This window comes from Pituophis catenifer, unplaced genomic scaffold (genome assembly GCF_029215685.1).
Source record: "Pituophis catenifer annectens isolate HBS135680 unplaced genomic scaffold, rPitCat1.0.hap2 SCAF_4, whole genome shotgun sequence".
In the NCBI taxonomy this organism is placed as follows: Eukaryota; Metazoa; Chordata; class Lepidosauria; order Squamata; family Colubridae; genus Pituophis; species Pituophis catenifer.
This window is the reverse complement of record NW_027256884.1, coordinates 71,348,345-71,364,671: the sequence shown is the minus strand read 5'-3', so window position 1 is coordinate 71,364,671 and position 16,327 is coordinate 71,348,345. Positions and strand designations below refer to the sequence as shown.

Genomic DNA, 16,327 nt, shown 5'->3' with positions numbered 1-16,327 from the left:
GCAGGAGCCTGCTGCTGGCCCACTTCTTCTGCAGCACGCTTGCCGCCACTCGCACGCATCGCCCTGGCCTCCATTTTGCTTTCAGATGCCTGCTGGAAGGCAGCTCTGTTATTGGCTGCAGATGCCTTCTGGCAGGCATCTAAAGCCAAAATGGAGGCCGGGGCGATACGTGCAACTGGTGGCAAGTGGCCGCAGAAGAAGCGGCTGCAGAAGAAGGTGAGGCAGGTGTCGGGGTGTGTGAGGCCTGGTAAATAGGGCACCTCCACCACCCGCATCCCCACCCTAGATTATTTTTTACCTGTGTGCCTCGCCCCACCCCCTGCACCCCGGGGTGGGTGGGGTCTTAATTAGGGCTTTTTGTGGGTGGAGCTTAATTTGATTGCATGCGCTCAAAAATGTGATAGGGCTTCTTTTCAAGGTGGGTCATCTTTTTGGAGAAACACGGTAATTCTAATACACATTTGAAAAATATATTAATATAAAAACATAATTATAAATATAATGCAATTGTATAAATACTGTAAGTATACAACTTTGCTGTACTTTGAAGTCAAATAATCAAAAGTCAATATATAAAAGGATGGTGATAGAGCCAAATTTACATCTGCTTCAACCAGGAATTGGTGAATTTCTTTAGAGAATTCTTGAAGCTAGGACTGCAATTCATTCTCTTGGCTTGTTATCACACCAATTTAGGCTTGGCTACAAAATATATTCAGGACTATATAACATTAAAAGCTTGACAGGCTTGATATTACTTTATTGCAGAGAAAGAAGAGAAAGGCCTCTCATTATATGGCCATCTATTTCACACTAATAACTCTGGGTGATGTGCAAAGGTTAAAACCCAACAATTAGAACAATAATCCATGGTGCCCCAGGTAAAGAGCATCCCACAAGCGAACTGGTAGCAACAGATTTTGAAACCTGCCTCTGCTTCACAGCCTTAAAAAAGGCAAATAAGGCTTGGGCTGTCAAGATCTCAATTCCACTGAAATGATTAGAGCTGAATTTATTTTGGCCAGTTTTTCAGAAGACTCATGGATGGAGAAGTGGGGTAGGGGAAAACATGGTTGTGTATTATAATGCATCATCCTGACTACGTATCACTGCATTAAAGAGACATTTCTATTTCTGCCAACAGAGACTCTTTCCCCTGTTGCAAATTAAGGCTTCAAGGGCCTGGGGAAATGTGCATGTTAATTGCATTCAATTAATACCACATTTAATTTTGTCCTGAATATACTGGAGCAAGTTTCAAGTTGATCAGAAATAAAAGGTCATAGGTGATGCCTTTTAGGTGCTAATATTAGGAATAAATTTTTCACTGTTTATAATCAGAGAAAGGTGTCCCTTGGCATTTCATGATCTGCACTTGCTTTCAAAGGATTCTTCGTGAGCCAGTTGGGAGGATCTTCTTTGCAGGTACTGAAACAGCTTCAGAATGGAGCGGCTACATAGAAGGGGCTGTTCAGGCTGGAGAAAGAGCAGCCAGAGAGGTACAGAGTCTGTTGCATCAAATAATTTTACTTAGATTTTCTTTGTTTTTTTTGTAAAGTTTTTTTTTTTTTTTTACACAAACACACACACAGACATACAATGTATTTTTGCTGAACAGAGTATTTGGCCGGTTAACAAATTTAAACAATTTTTAGTCCTTTCAACTAAAATTACAATTTCTATACCTCCTTTTTGCCATAATATTTATTTTCATCTATTTTTTTACCAATATTACTCTTCATTTTCATCTCTAATTTTAACAATTTTACTTAAGTTTTCATGATGATTCTTTGGGTGAATTTCCAACCCAAAGCATCCTCATGTTGGTTTGCATGACTGCCACTTAAAGATAAATGATTTATTAATCTTGTAATAAAAACAAGCTATATAAAATGACCAGGCTGAGTTTGAGGGAGGAGTCAAACAGATCATTAGTCATGATGCAATAAATAAATCTTTATACTCATTTGAACTACCTGAATCTCCTGATTTCCCCAGTGCTTGACAAAAGCAAGCAAAAAACATTTAATATCAAAAACTAAAACCAAATTTACAGAAGCTGGATGTCATATGTGCATTTAGGACTTAATTCAGTCCCAGAAAATAGCAAATAGAGAGTTCTTAAAAAGGCATTAGAGTATCAAAAGAGGCGGTTTTACTGAACTCCTTCTGGATATTCTGGCCTGGCTAAATAAGACTCTAAAGTTCTGATGGTGATAGGATAACTTCCAGTGCTGATGGGTAAGGAAAAACCTCCAATATAAAAGAGAAAATGAAACTGAATACTAGAAATGGAGATAAACCTACATTATTCTGAATTAGTCATTCAAAACAGTCTATTTTAAAAATAAATAGATTGCTATGTGGATGAGGAATCTAATCTCATGCTTGTTGATGAGAAAAAAGGATTTGCGCAAAAGAATCTGACCTGACTTGTCTTGATGGCTTTTTAAATGAAGTTGTACTTTTATAAAATTCCCATTTATGTCAATAAGATTTGCATATTTGCATATTTACAGTGCCTATAATGCAGCATTTCCGAACTTTGGCCAGAAGCAGGGTATCTTTTAAATTGGCCATTGGAAAAGCTTTTGGTCTATTTTTTCTATATAAGACTTAAATCATCTCATTTTAGGTACTACAGTCGATGGGAAGATATTCAGGAGAAATATGGAAATCTGAACCAGAATCACCGGTAAGTATGTCTATGGAGATTCTCAGTCATCCAGGTCATGGTTGTCCAAAAGGTGCTTTTTCAAGAGGCAACTGGATTTTCTGGTTTGTTTTTTTTAAAAGATGTTTCACTTCTCATCCAAGAAGCTTCTTCAGCTCTCAGAAGCTCTGAAGAAGCTTTTTGGATGAGAAGCGAAATGTCTTCAAAGAGAAAGCAGAAAGTCCAGTTGCCTCTTGAAAAAGCATCTTTGGGACACCTGTAAGTTTGCAATGTTTTATTTGATGTGGAAGAAGATGTGAAATTAATACCCAGAATTAGAGAAGCGGCCGTGTGGAAAGGAATGGTTTGGTTCTCACTCTGTTTTGAACTTAATAAATGAACTACAGGCAGGCCTTGATTTACGACCATTTGTTTAGCAACTGTTCAAAGCTAAAGCATGACCTCATCACGTAGTGATGGAAGTTCCAGTCCCAACTGTAGTCATAAGTCAAGGACTATCTGCATAGTAAGTTAATTATAGGAATGTAATTTAAATCTCACCAACAATATGCCTTTAACACAGGGGTGAAATGCTCCCGGTTCGGATCGGATCACCTGATCCGGTAGCGATGGCGGTGGGTGGTTTGGAGAACTGGTAACAAAAATCCCTGCCCCCCTCCACCACCATGCCCAGCTGAGCCGCACGATCATCAGAGCCTTTTTTTTTTAACTTTTAAAAGCATTTTTTCTACTTCTTCCGCTGAAAAAATGCTTTTAAAAGTAAAAAAAAAAAGCCTGTGATGATCGTGCGGCTCAGCTGGGATCTCAGAGGCTTTTCAAAGCATTTTTTTCTGCAACCTCTTCAGTGGAAGAGGTGGTTAAAAAAATGCTTTGAAAAGGCTCTGACTATCCCAGCTGTGTTCCTGATTGGCAGAGGCTTTTCAAAGCATTTTTTTGCATTAGCAAAAAAATTACCCCCCCCCACCAAGCCACGCCCACAGAACCGGTAGTAACAAATTTTACATTTCACCCCTGCTTTAACAGTAGCCATGATAGCCCATATTGTAAAAATCACCAATTGGTTTGACCTGCTGAATAGTTTTTGTAAATAAATATGATTTTCACACCCCCTGGAGTGAAGTTAGCTCCAACCCCTCTGACGTTCCACAAAGACTTGAAGACCTGGCTCTGCCAGCTGGCTTGGAGCTCCCATTGGGGGGGGAGGGGTGTCACATTGGAGGTAATTGTCAAACTGATAACAGATCCCACCTTCTCCCTTCCTCATCCTACTCCCTCCCCATCTTTACTTAAGGTTGTGTATTTATCTTTTTTATTACAGTGGTTCTTCGGTACTCCTTGTTAATTGATTCCAGGAAGTGTGATGAGTACCAAGAACGATGAGTACCAGATTTCCCCCATAAGAATAATATAGCGAGTCACAAGGTAGCTGACACCTACAATTTGTAGCTTGTGCGTTGAGTACCAAACAAACGATGAGTATTGAGCAAAATTTTCACATCAAAATGCATTAAGTACAGATCAAAGCAGTTGAGTACTAAGATACCACTGTATTTAGGTACTATTGTGTACACGTTTTGTAAAAAATTATCGTTTAATATTGTAAACCACCCAGGGTTACAGAAATAAATAAATAAATATTTTTTTTTTATTTCACTCCTCCAACATGAATAAAAGCTATAGTACAATTTTCAAAATGAGTGTGTTTAGATTAGGGTTGTGCAAAAATGATTTGAAAGAAGGTTTTTGGACCTTGTGTGCGCACAGGACCTTCTCTCGTTATTCACTGATGCACCTGACTTTCAGGCTTCCATGAAAAACTGTTTAGAATCCTTACAGGTAGTCCTCGACTTACAACACCTCAAAAGAAAAAAATGGCAGCACAAATGTGCAGCAAATAGCCATGGCAGAAGTTGGGCCCTAAAGGGAGTCAGATAGGCAGCACAAAGCAAACACCCAAAAATGTTACTTACAAGTTATCTTTGAAATTATGACTGCTACACACAGGCACACACATAGTCATGTGACTGCATTTTACGCATTTGGTAATCAGCTACATATATGATCAGTTGCAGTATCCTGCGGTCATATAACCAGAGTTTGTGATGTTTTTGCAGATTTCTGAGTTTTTGCTGATTAATAACTATGGTGACTCACTTTATGAGACTTTAATAAAAACTGAGTTTTTATTAAATTGAGTTAGGTGACATGGTAACTTGACTTAAAACAGTTCTTTTAGTGACTGTTTGAAGTTACAACAGCACTGAAAAAACTGATTTCTGGCCGTTTTTCACAGTTGTGACCTTTGCAGCATCCCCATGATCATGTGCTCAAAGTTCATATGCTTGCCAACTGGTTCATGCTTATGACCGTTGCCGCATCCCAGGGACATGTGATCCTGTTTTGCAACCTTAGGACAAGCAAAATCAATGGGGAAGCAAAATTCACTTAAGAAATAGGTTAATAATGTATCAACTGCAATGATTCACTAAACAACTTTGGCAAAAATGTCATAAAATGGGGCAAAACTCACTTAACAAAAGTTTCATTTAACAACAGAAATTTTGGGCTCAATTGTGGTCATAAGTTGAGGACTACCCGTATTAGAGTCATGAAGAATTCTAAAAAAAAAAAAAAAATAGATTTTTTTTTAATACAGAACAAAGTTGCTCACATGAGGCCTGAAACATTCACATCATTATCTGCACTATGCACTACCCTGTCATGGATAATTTTTAGATGCCTTGCATGCCTTGCATGCAACTGCCACATGAAAAACTGCAGATGCTTAAAGGAATAGGCAGGCATTATATTGGCATCCCTTCTAGTCTTTAGCATCTTTTGAAGATCAGATCCAAACCTCTGCATATCCTTATAGCACTTAGCAATAGTACTTATATACCGCTTCACAGTGCTTTACAGCCATCTCTAAGTGGTTTATAGAGTCAGCATATTGCCCCCAACAATCTGGGTCCTCATTTTACCCACCTCAGAAGGATGGAAGGTTGAGCCATCCTTGAGCCTGCTGAGATTTGATCTGCCGAACTGCTGGCAGCTGGCAATCAGCAGAAGTAGCCTGCAGTACTGCATTCTAACCACTGTGCCACCACAGCTCTTATAACTTTTCTACATTTTTTTTTCCAATAATGTGATTGGAATTCCTAAAATAGTGTGCCTTAATCCTGATGCAGTATCTTAAATATGGCATCACATCATAGATTTGCCTAATTATATTTGGTGGTTGTTGTTTTATTTTCAACCCATTTCCTATTTTGCTTTTATTTTTAACAGCATAACACTCAATTTCATTTACTCCTTTTCATGTTTAACATAATATAATTTGCCAAGTCCCTCTTAATATTATCCTTTTTCCTGTTGTTAAAGAGCAAGGTTTGAAAAATTAATCTACATTACTATTATCTACTTTAGATGCAATTCCTTCATTCTGTTAGAATTTCTTCTGTGAAATGAATATTTGTCATATTTGTAAAAAGTATCTCCCACCTAATAATGAACAAATTTATCTCCTTTGTGTGTTTATTTATTAAAACTAAGATTTAATAGCACATCTTTAAAATCCCAAATCACTTTACAGAATTATAAAAACAAGAATAAGAATGCAATAAAAGAAAATGAAAAAAGAATAATTAGAAAAAGAATAAATCACAACATTAAAAACAAGAAACAAATATTCAATAGGGTCATTGCTTGGGGAAAGCCAACACTACTGTGCTGGGCCTTGTGCGCAATATGAACATCATTCCACAGGGCAGGAGCTACCTCAGGAAAGATCTGGTTCCATGTTGCCACTTAATGATATTTTGAAGGCCCAGGAATGGAGAAGAGAATTCCTCTGAGGACTAAAGGTGTCTGGGAGTGTGATTGAAAATCTCTCTCTTTCTCCCTCCCTCCCTTTTGCTCTCTCTCTCTCTCCATATGCACATTTATTATTATCTGCAACAGCTCCTTAAATATTTAGAATTGCTTGAAACATGAAACTTGCAGTCAGAAGGATAGTAACATCTAACCCTGAGGTAGCCAATTAATTTTCACAAGAGGCCACATGAGAAACTGGAGCTAAGGTAAAGGACTGAACCAAAAGGGCTGTGAAGGTCCGTAGGCACGCACCGACACACATATGTAAATTGAAAAAAAATACCCAACAGTCACCTTCAAATTAAAAGCTACGCAATTGTGTTATGTGTATGGCATAGACATGTTTACATTTGATTTCGAATTTCTGTTTGATCTCCTGCAGACCTGATATGGACAGCCACAGGGCCAGATATACCCCAGGCCCAGGGGTCTTAAATGCTCAGGTCTGATCTGACCTAATATATTAGTCTGGGTAGTGTTCTGCTTGAAAAATGTGGACCACTCTACTTTAATCATTCCTACTCCAACAATATTAGAAAGCTGTAATTGTTTAACATAAGAAAGCTGTATTTGTTGTTGTTTTCTGGTACTCAATCTTGAAAAAAAAATAACCCTCTTAATGTTCTTCCATCCAGGATGTGCCAGCCCTGCCAATAATTGCAACATTTTGGGAAAGGAACTTGCCTTCTGTTCCTGGACTACTGAAATTGATGGGGTTCTCTGTTTTCTTTACATCAGTGGCTGCAGCTGGGCTCTTTGCCTATAAAAAGGATCTCTTAGTCCGAAACTGAAAACAGATGTGCTAATAGGAAACTATACAATTTGGTCTGCAAATTTATATACATTAACACAATCATTTCCCTCTCATTTAGACTAGGGGTCCTAAACCTCTGGGCTGCAGCCCACTATTGGGCCATGGCCTATTTGGAGCTGGGCCGCATGACCAGTGGCCAGCACATGTGTGCATACTGCTTGACTTGTGTGAGCAGTGGGCTGAAACGTTTGCGCACATACACACACAGCTCAACTTGCACAAGTCAAGCTGTGCACACATGTGCGTGTATGCTGGCGTGTATGCTGGCCCGCCACTTGCACAAGTGTGCCTGTACCCCGACCTGCCGCTCGAACAGCCCAGTTCTCCTCTCCCCACTCCCAAATAGGCCGCGGCTACAAAGGCTGGGGACCACTGATTTAGACTGTTGATTGCAATTATCTGTATTCTCCCTGTTCAAGGTGTCTTGGAAATTGTGATAGAGTCCAACATCTGTTTCCAAAGGCACTATACAATTTGGCTACTATAAAAATAATATAGTTGCCTGGAATCCAATTAAAGGTAGTACTCAAGCTATTCATTCACCCTTACATCCAACCATAGAGACTCTGCAGCATCTCCTGCTTCTCTCCCCATCCCCATCCTGCCTGGGAATCTACATTTCTTCAAGAAAGAAAGCAAAAAAAGCTCGGACAGATTTATTGATCTTTCTTCCTCCACCATTAGAGGCTGAAACTAAACTCTCTGTCTTTGCCCTCCAATCTCAATTCCTTTTAACCACCTGAATTGTTAAATTTACTGCATGCCTAGAAAGAGGGGGACAAAACCTGCAAATTAGCTACCTTGATGAGTGACTACGAGGCTGAAGAATATTGTAGAGAAAGGGAAGGAAGCAAGCAAAGAAAATGTTTTTGCAGCTTATTTATCTTCTGGAGCTGAAGAAAAAATTCGGCTCAAAAGGAAAAAATGGCAGCATAAATGTGCAGCAAATGGCCATGGCAGAAGTTGGGTCCTAAAGGGAGTCAGATAGGCAGCAAAAAGCAAGCACCCAAAAATGTTACAAGCTATCTTTTAAATTATGACTGCTACACACAAGCACACTCATGCAATCATGTAATTGCATTTCACACATTTGGTAATCAGCTGCATATATGATCAGTTGCAGTATCCTGGTCACATAACCAGAGTTTGTGATGTTTTTACAGATTTCTGAGTTTTTGCTGATTAATAACTATGTTGACTCACTTTATGAGAGTCACCAATAAAATTGAGTTAGGTGACATGGTAACTCACTTAACGATTGCAACAACTTACAACCAAAATTCCAGGATTGGTTGTGGTGGTTAAGTGAGGATTACTTGCATATCTTAATCAGTAATCCCATTATTTAGGAGCAGTGAAGAGCAAATGGAATAATTTTTGAACCTCTATCTGGCCTATGAAACAGATGTCTAGGATTTCACTAACTTTTTAGGGTGTCAAGAAATATCTTTCATACACTTTTTTTTTCTTAAATATGATAAATGGATATATGTTGGCTTTTAAAAAATTTGAATACCTTTTCTCAGGATTATAATATCCTTCTTAAAAATATAATCAGATCTAAATCTTGCTTGAGTGACAGACATAAAAGGATGTAATTTTGAAAAATGTTTAGCTATGTATTAGAATGTTTTTCCCTGTCTTCTGCTTCCTCCAAACTGCTTTTGGATGAGATCCCCTTCATTTCCTACCTGACATTAATGTATTTTGATTGAAAGGATTTCTTAATATCATGTTTTGGCCCGCTCCTCATTTGATAATATTCAAATGGCTGGTGGAAGTACTGGAGGAAAGGGCCCTGAGGCCATTATTCATTCTATGGCAGAAAATGGGACAAATCTCTTAAATAATGAGTTAGTTAACCATAGAAATTAATAGGAAATTAAGAATGTTGGTTTTCTCCTTCAGAAAGTGAGTAACCTCTTGCAAAGTTTGGTTATACCATTTGCAGGATCTTTTCAGTCTTTTTCAGGATCAGGACTGCTGCTTAAAGGGTTAAAAATCAGAATAAGCTGCAGCCCAGAAGTAGTTATCTTTCTTTTTGACTCAGAGAATCCAGATTTTGCACATTCCTATTTTAGGATTACTTCTTCCTAACAGTTCCATAATTTCTAAAGAGTGTGCTGTATAATATTTTTTACTAATATACAATACCATAAACAAAGGAGCATAATGTATGCCTTCTGCTGCTGTTGTTTGTCTGATATATGTTCTTACTATTCCATAATTTTGTGAGCCTCTTGTGATTACAAAGAAAAGAACAAGACTTCAGGATTCTCCCCAGGATCCAATTTCAGGTAGATAAAATTCCTTTCCCCATTAGCTTTCTTTCCTAACACTTCGTCAGTAGACTTTATTGGAGACTTTTTCTATGTTCTTTCAAGAATCAGGAGCAGCTTTTAAAAGGAGAGATCTCTCTACCTCCCAACTCTGTGGCTTATGAATTAAGTCTGCAAAAGATTTACAGAGTTTCATTTTAATAGCTGACACTTCGCCTTCAGGAAAAATAGTTAACTATTCTGTTCAGGACTAGTGTACTATTTTTGTATCAGGCTTTATTGATGGAAGATGTAATAAAACTATTTAAATGTTGGATATTAATGAAATAATGAAACAATCCTATATGGAGTGGGAAGTGATATAATAGTTCCTTGCTGATTTCTTTACATATAAATTAATGAAAAGATGGTGGCAGAAAGTGAACATATTCTTTTTCCTTGTTCCAACAGCTATTTGCTAATATAGTGGTCTGATCCTGGAAGTTCTTGAGAAAGATAGAAGTTGATTTTATTTCTAGAAAAAAATGTTTTGAGTTATACTGCTAGGTATAGATTTATATGAATGAAGTGATTTGCACATATAACAAACTTCTAAGGCAGATCTGTCCTCTTTCTATTTGTCTCTTCTTGGATTGCCCTTCTCAGATAATTGCATCTGAGGGGCTGCAGACTTCATAGAAAGCAGTTTCATTGAAATGGATCTCATTCTGAATAAAGATACTTGGAATTGCACTTAGTATTTTTAAATTAAGTACTCTAGTAATCAGATGCTACAATTGGACATCATACTTAAACAGATTTAATAAAAGTGTGCCTTCTCAGGGTCAATTAAAGTCTTCATTTAATGTAGCATAATACAATGCTTTTTTTCTAAGTGTCTTTCTCATAAAAAGTAATAGTGTAGATCAGGACTCAAGAAATTTAAGATAATTGGGGGTGGCAGTAAGGAAGAAGCCTCTTAATTTCAGTGAGGTGGTTTTAATATGCTGGTTATAGATATAGAAGGTCAGGATTAGTTTGGGTCCCATGTTTACTTCTCAGTCTAAAAAAAGAACAAGCATTGTCTGTTACCTTGTAATAAAAATAACATTCTAGCTTTTTATAGCCTTATGCCCTTTAATGGTTTGAGGACTAACAGTAACTTATAAGATGGCTGAAATCTGGGAATTTCAAGAATTATCTGCAGAGTGCCAGGCTAGAGTAGCCTGGGTTATCCTATGGTATGTTGTGACTAGCAGAGGCTTTCCAAATTCTCAAACACAGCATTCTCCCAAATCTGTTACATGAAATGTTATATGTAACATAAAAGTTACACGAGATGGACCTTAGAGTCCTAGTAGACAGTCACTTAAATATGAGTCAGCAGTGTGTGGCAGCAGCCAAAAAAGCTAATGCAATCCTTGGTTGTATAAATAGAGGCATATAATCAAAATCACATGAAGTATTAGTACTGCTTTATAAAGCCTTAGTAAGGCCACAGCTGGAATACTGCATCCAGTTTTGGTCACATTACAAAAAAGATGTTGAGACTTTGGAAAAAGTGCAAAGAAGAGCAACTAAGAGGATTAAAGGCGGGAGACTAAAACATATGAAGAATAGCTGCAGGATTTGGGTTTGGCTGGTCTAGAGAAAAGAAGGACTGGGGGGACATGATAGCAGTATTCCAGTATTGAGAGGCTGCCACAAAGAGGAGTGGGTCAACTTGTTTTTCAAAGCACCTGAAGGCAGGGCAAGAAACATGGATGGAAACTAATCAAGGAGAGAAGAACCTGAAATTAAGAAGAAATTTCCTAATAGTGAGGACAATTAAGCAGTGAAACAGGTTGCCTTCAGAAGTGGGTGCTTCATCACTGGAGGTTTTTAAGAAGAGACTGGACAGTGACTTGTCTGAAACACTATAGGTGTCCTGCTTGAACAGGGGGCTGGACTAGAAGACCTTCAAGGTTCCTTCCAGCTCCATTTTGATTGATTGATTGGTTGAAATCATTTTAAATAAACCAGAAAAAAATGCAAAGGAAAGCATCAAAGTAAACTTTATTAAAATCTGGCATGGTTTTGTGCCTCTTTCTTCCCTCTCTTAAACACCCACCATAAGCAACAAATGGAATAACATCACAGCTTTAGTGATGACATCACAGCATTATTATCTCAGAGCACTTCCTAATGTCTGCCAATGACATGAGATAGTAGTAAAATGTACAACTGTTGATGTCACTGAATATATTAATGAAATTAGATAACAACCCACATGTTTGGTATGCAGACATAATCTTGGGGTTTTTTATAATATCAACTTGGATATAAATAAAGAACATTCAGTTACTTGCTAAGATTTTAAATTTTGAACAAACTACTTGAAGAGTATGACAGTTTGTGCTTTTGTTCTATAATGCCACAAGAGAAGACATGGTGGTAGGAAATTCTGGCATTTGTATACATCAAGACATCAGGAGGTTGGCAAAGGCTGCACTTAATAAGCAGTTGTCTATAATAAATATGAGTATGAGTAAGAATGCAACCTTTAAATTCTTGGCAGGAGTTGAACTGAGGAACTCAGATATAACACTCATGATTAAATAGGATTGTATTTAGGAAGTCTGCTTCATTTGTAGCTAAGCTCTGGGACTGCAGTTATAAAAATTCACTCACAACAATGCTTCCCCCATGCATTAAAATAGATGACGACATACTGAGAACATATTTCCTTATTCATTTTATAAGGAATGAATAAGGTAGGTCATTTTCTTCCTCATTTCATGAGATGGGTGAAAGCTGAAATTAATAAAGAAAATGAAACTGCTGAGCAAAAATTAAAATTCTTAGCTCTTAGTTTCGGATGTAGTTTGGATTGTATAAACTGATCTAATCTATGGGCTTTGCTGGAAGATCCTGCTTTAGGCAAAAGGCTGGACTGATTGAAGTTTTGGCCTTCCTAACTATGTTTTTATAACATTTCTGAGAAGCAAGTCCAATACTTCAGTGGTAACTTATATTGCAATCCAATGCAAGAGTCCAAGGAACAGAAAGAATACAAAAGTTGATGTGGGGAAACCAAAGGCAAAAGTTCATCAACTGCTTGGCCTCCTTTCTTGTTTGAAAAGAACAAAATCAGAAGCTGGCCTGGATCTAAAGATAGCTTCTTTCTCACTTTCCCTGCAGTCAGGCACTTCACCTTTCAGAACTCCTAGAAGAGCAGGGCTTTATTTGGGATGAGCAGAACCAAAACCAGCTAACCTGGCAGTTCTTTGATTCTAGAAATAATTTAGATATCCTTGGATTATCCTAAAGGGTTAGAGTTAAGAAAAACAGATTCCAATGTTTGTTTCATCCTGCTATTTTTTAATTAGCATAACAAAGAAATACGCACATCCACACAGTTGTATTATTTATTTTATAAGATTTTAAAAGCAGAAACTAATTAATGATTGGGAGAAAATAAATGGAGAAGAGTTAAAAAGTAACTAGAGTGTTTGGAAAATTATAGCTTCTGTGAAAGGAAAGGAAAGGAAAGGAAAGGAAAGATGAGAAGAAATGAAAACTAACTGAAGGAGGAACAAAGTAGAATAGGAATGAGGATAACATCACCAAACATACATTGGTTACAGTTTGTTTACAGGAGACAATGATATCACAACCTGGGAACAAAATTTGGAGGGCAGTAAAGTGTAACTGTAAGTAATACCATGTATAAATTTTGTAATTGTTGCCATTTCTCATGATATTACCATTCATCTAGAAGGCTACAATTGGATTGATCCTAAGATTCATTAACAGAAATATTAATTATTAAATCTCATATTCCCCCCACCTTACCAAGATTTTTATGTAAGGCATCAAAAAGTTTTAATTCTTGTTCCCGATTTTGATAGTTGTCACAGTGACAACTATCTTTGCAATATAATTGAATTCTTAAACTATATATTGCAGCAAAGCTTCATGGAAATTTTGGAAACAAGGATAAAATAGGTTAGAAACATCTATCCTACTTGGATCAGTTAAATATCCCAATGTTCTCCTTTCCACAACTTTCAGAATTTATTTTAAGTAAAATAAACAGTTCTACTGTTTATTAGTCCAATGGTGGATTTTGAGCTATTTTGTTCACTTATGACAAAGCATTTTTGAACAAAGTATTTAGTTTCATCTATAAATCTTGTTTATTGAAAAAAGTGTAAGATTATATACATGACAGGCAAAAATGCATATGAATTGTTAGATCTCCAGAAGGTTCATTCAGTCAAGCAGTCTCTTGATGTGAATTGACTAGCTAGATATCTTCAGAAAGTTCACAGAAAAGGCAGAGTAGAGGTATCTTTTCAAGCTAAGAACAATAACTTCTTCTGAATAACCTATTAATGGCAATTAACATAAGGAATAATTTAAATATTTTAATAAGTGACTATTCTTTGGCAAATACTATTAGAAATGTATTTAAAACTTTCATTGAGTGAGAAAGGCACAATATATGCTGCTGTAATTTATTTTAAAACAAGTGGGATTATGTCTATATATTTTTTATCAGGATGCCCATCTCTATTTGACTATAGAATCATCATTTTGATAGGTCTTGATGGGTCAGTGTGCAAACATTTTTTTTATTTTGAAGTGTGCATCCAGTCCTAGAATGGACAGCAAACAAAATCCCTATGCAGAGTATTGAAGCCAACAGTTCTTGAGGGAATCAAATCATGTGCTTCACATATGCATTCATGCACTCTGACTATATGTCACATATACATGATAATTTAAAAAGCCACTGCTACTATATACTGGTATCCTGATCTGGATATGTATGGGTGAAAATATGCACCAAGAAACTAGCACATTTAATTTCTGCCAAGTCTCTTTTTCTCTATTCAAAGAAAGTGCTCACAGCCCACAACATAAGAAAAACTTGGGTAAAACCTTTCACTTGTATCCATAGCATATGAAGAAGGAGGTTTCTAAAACTGAAGACCCATTTTTTAAGTGATAAAAGTAAATATTTATTCTAAGAAAGAGAATTCTTCATGTATTTCAACTGTACTGCAAAAGCTAATCCACAGGAGACAAGGCAGTTGTCTTTGCAATTCTAAACAGTGCAATTAAAAGTTACAATTTTCCATTAAGTAAATTTTATAATTGACTACATGTAAGGTTCCTTCCAGCATCTCTTCCCTAAAAACTTTCTTCTGTAATATGTAGCCATTCCAGAAGAAATTTTAAAAAATATTCAAAATAGGATTTTTAAAAAATTATTAATGAAATACCTTGTGCCCTAAAACTGTTGTTCAGCAATTTGCTACTCTGATTATTGTCATGTTTGCCTTTGTAAAACTAATGTGACAGTCCAATTGCAAGGTACGGATTTTGTGATTGTGCCTTATATAATTGTGCTGTTCTTCTAAAAGTGCCTCTGTGGTGATTGTGTTCATGAAATCCATTATGTTCATTTTCCTATTAAATATGTGTTATATATATTTTTATCTGGCAGCGTGAAGTTTTTTAAACTCACACTCAAAAGAATAAACATTATCACTTTCTTTTGCTTTGCTTTTGTACATTTATTTGTCTATGACAAATGATACAAGAATTTTTTTGGTCACTTGTCTCACTGGTGTTTTGCCAAGAGTTAAATATGAATATAGATATTTGAAAGTAGAACATGCATGTGTATGTAGAGATCTACCATTATATTTACTGCTGCAAATATCTTCTTTCACATTTGTGAAGAAATGACTGAATTCACAGGTGTTGCCCAGTGGTGGGTTTCCAATTTTTTTTTTTTGGTTCTGTGAGTTAGTTAGTTAGTTAGTTAGTTAGTTAGTTAGTTAATTAATTATATTTATATACCACCCTTCTCCCGAGGGATTCAGGGTGGTGAACAGCCATGGTAAAAACAATATACAACAAAAATTAAAAGCTTATTAAAATAATTCCATCATTCGGCCAAATTTAAAACATCCAACTAAAATCATTTTAAAACCCCTATCAAAACCCAATTTAAAACCTTTATCCTGTCAGACCAGCTTGCTGGAATAATAGGGTCTTCAAAGCGCGACGGAAGGCACGGAGGTCGGGGATCCTTCGTATGTCCGGGGGCAGTTCATTCTATAGGGCCAGGGCCCCCACAGAGAAGGCTATCCCCCTGGGGGTCGCCAGCCTACACTGTTTGGCTGACGGCACCCTGAGGAGGCCCTCTCTGTGGGAGCGTATTGGTCGGTGGGAGGCAATCGGTGGCAGAATGCGGTCCTGTAGGTAACCAGGTCCTAAGACATGGAACGCTTTAAAAGTGGTCACCAACACCTTGAAGTGCACCCAGAAGACCACCAGAAGCCAGCGCAGCTCGCGCAAGATGGGTGTTACGTGGGAGTGATGAGTCGCCATTATTACTCACGCGGCTGCATTCTGGACCAGCTGGAGCCTCCGGGTGCTCCTCAAGGGGAGCCCCATGTAGAGAGCATTACAATAGTCCAGCCGGGAAGTGACGAGGGTGTGACTGTGCGCCGGGCGTCTCGATCCAGAAAGGGATGCAACTGGGAGATCAGGCGAACCTGATAGAAAGCCCCCCTGGCCATGGCCGTAATATGATCCTCCAAGGACAGCCATGAATCCAGGAGGACGCCCAACTTGCGAGCCCTCTCTGAGTGGGGTCTCATCCCCAATAGCCAGCAATGGTGTCAGCTGGCTATATCGAGCCATCGGGAG

General features: G+C 37.5%; 1 protein-coding gene across 2 annotated transcripts in view; it reads left to right on the top strand.

Moving 5' to 3' along the window:
• LOC139316631 (amine oxidase [flavin-containing] B-like) overlaps positions 1-7,353 on the top strand; it is an 84,251-nt gene extending 76,898 nt beyond the window's left edge. For both annotated transcript variants that reach the window (XM_070943455.1, XM_070943456.1), the window contains exons 13-15: positions 1,388-1,499; positions 2,636-2,695; positions 7,183-7,353. In XM_070943455.1, coding sequence (XP_070799556.1) covers positions 1,388-1,499; positions 2,636-2,695; positions 7,183-7,338 — 328 coding nt within the window. In that variant the 3' untranslated portion in view covers positions 7,339-7,353. The remainder of the gene's footprint in view (positions 1-1,387; positions 1,500-2,635; positions 2,696-7,182) is intronic.
• The last annotated feature ends 8,974 nt before the right edge of the window (positions 7,354-16,327 follow it).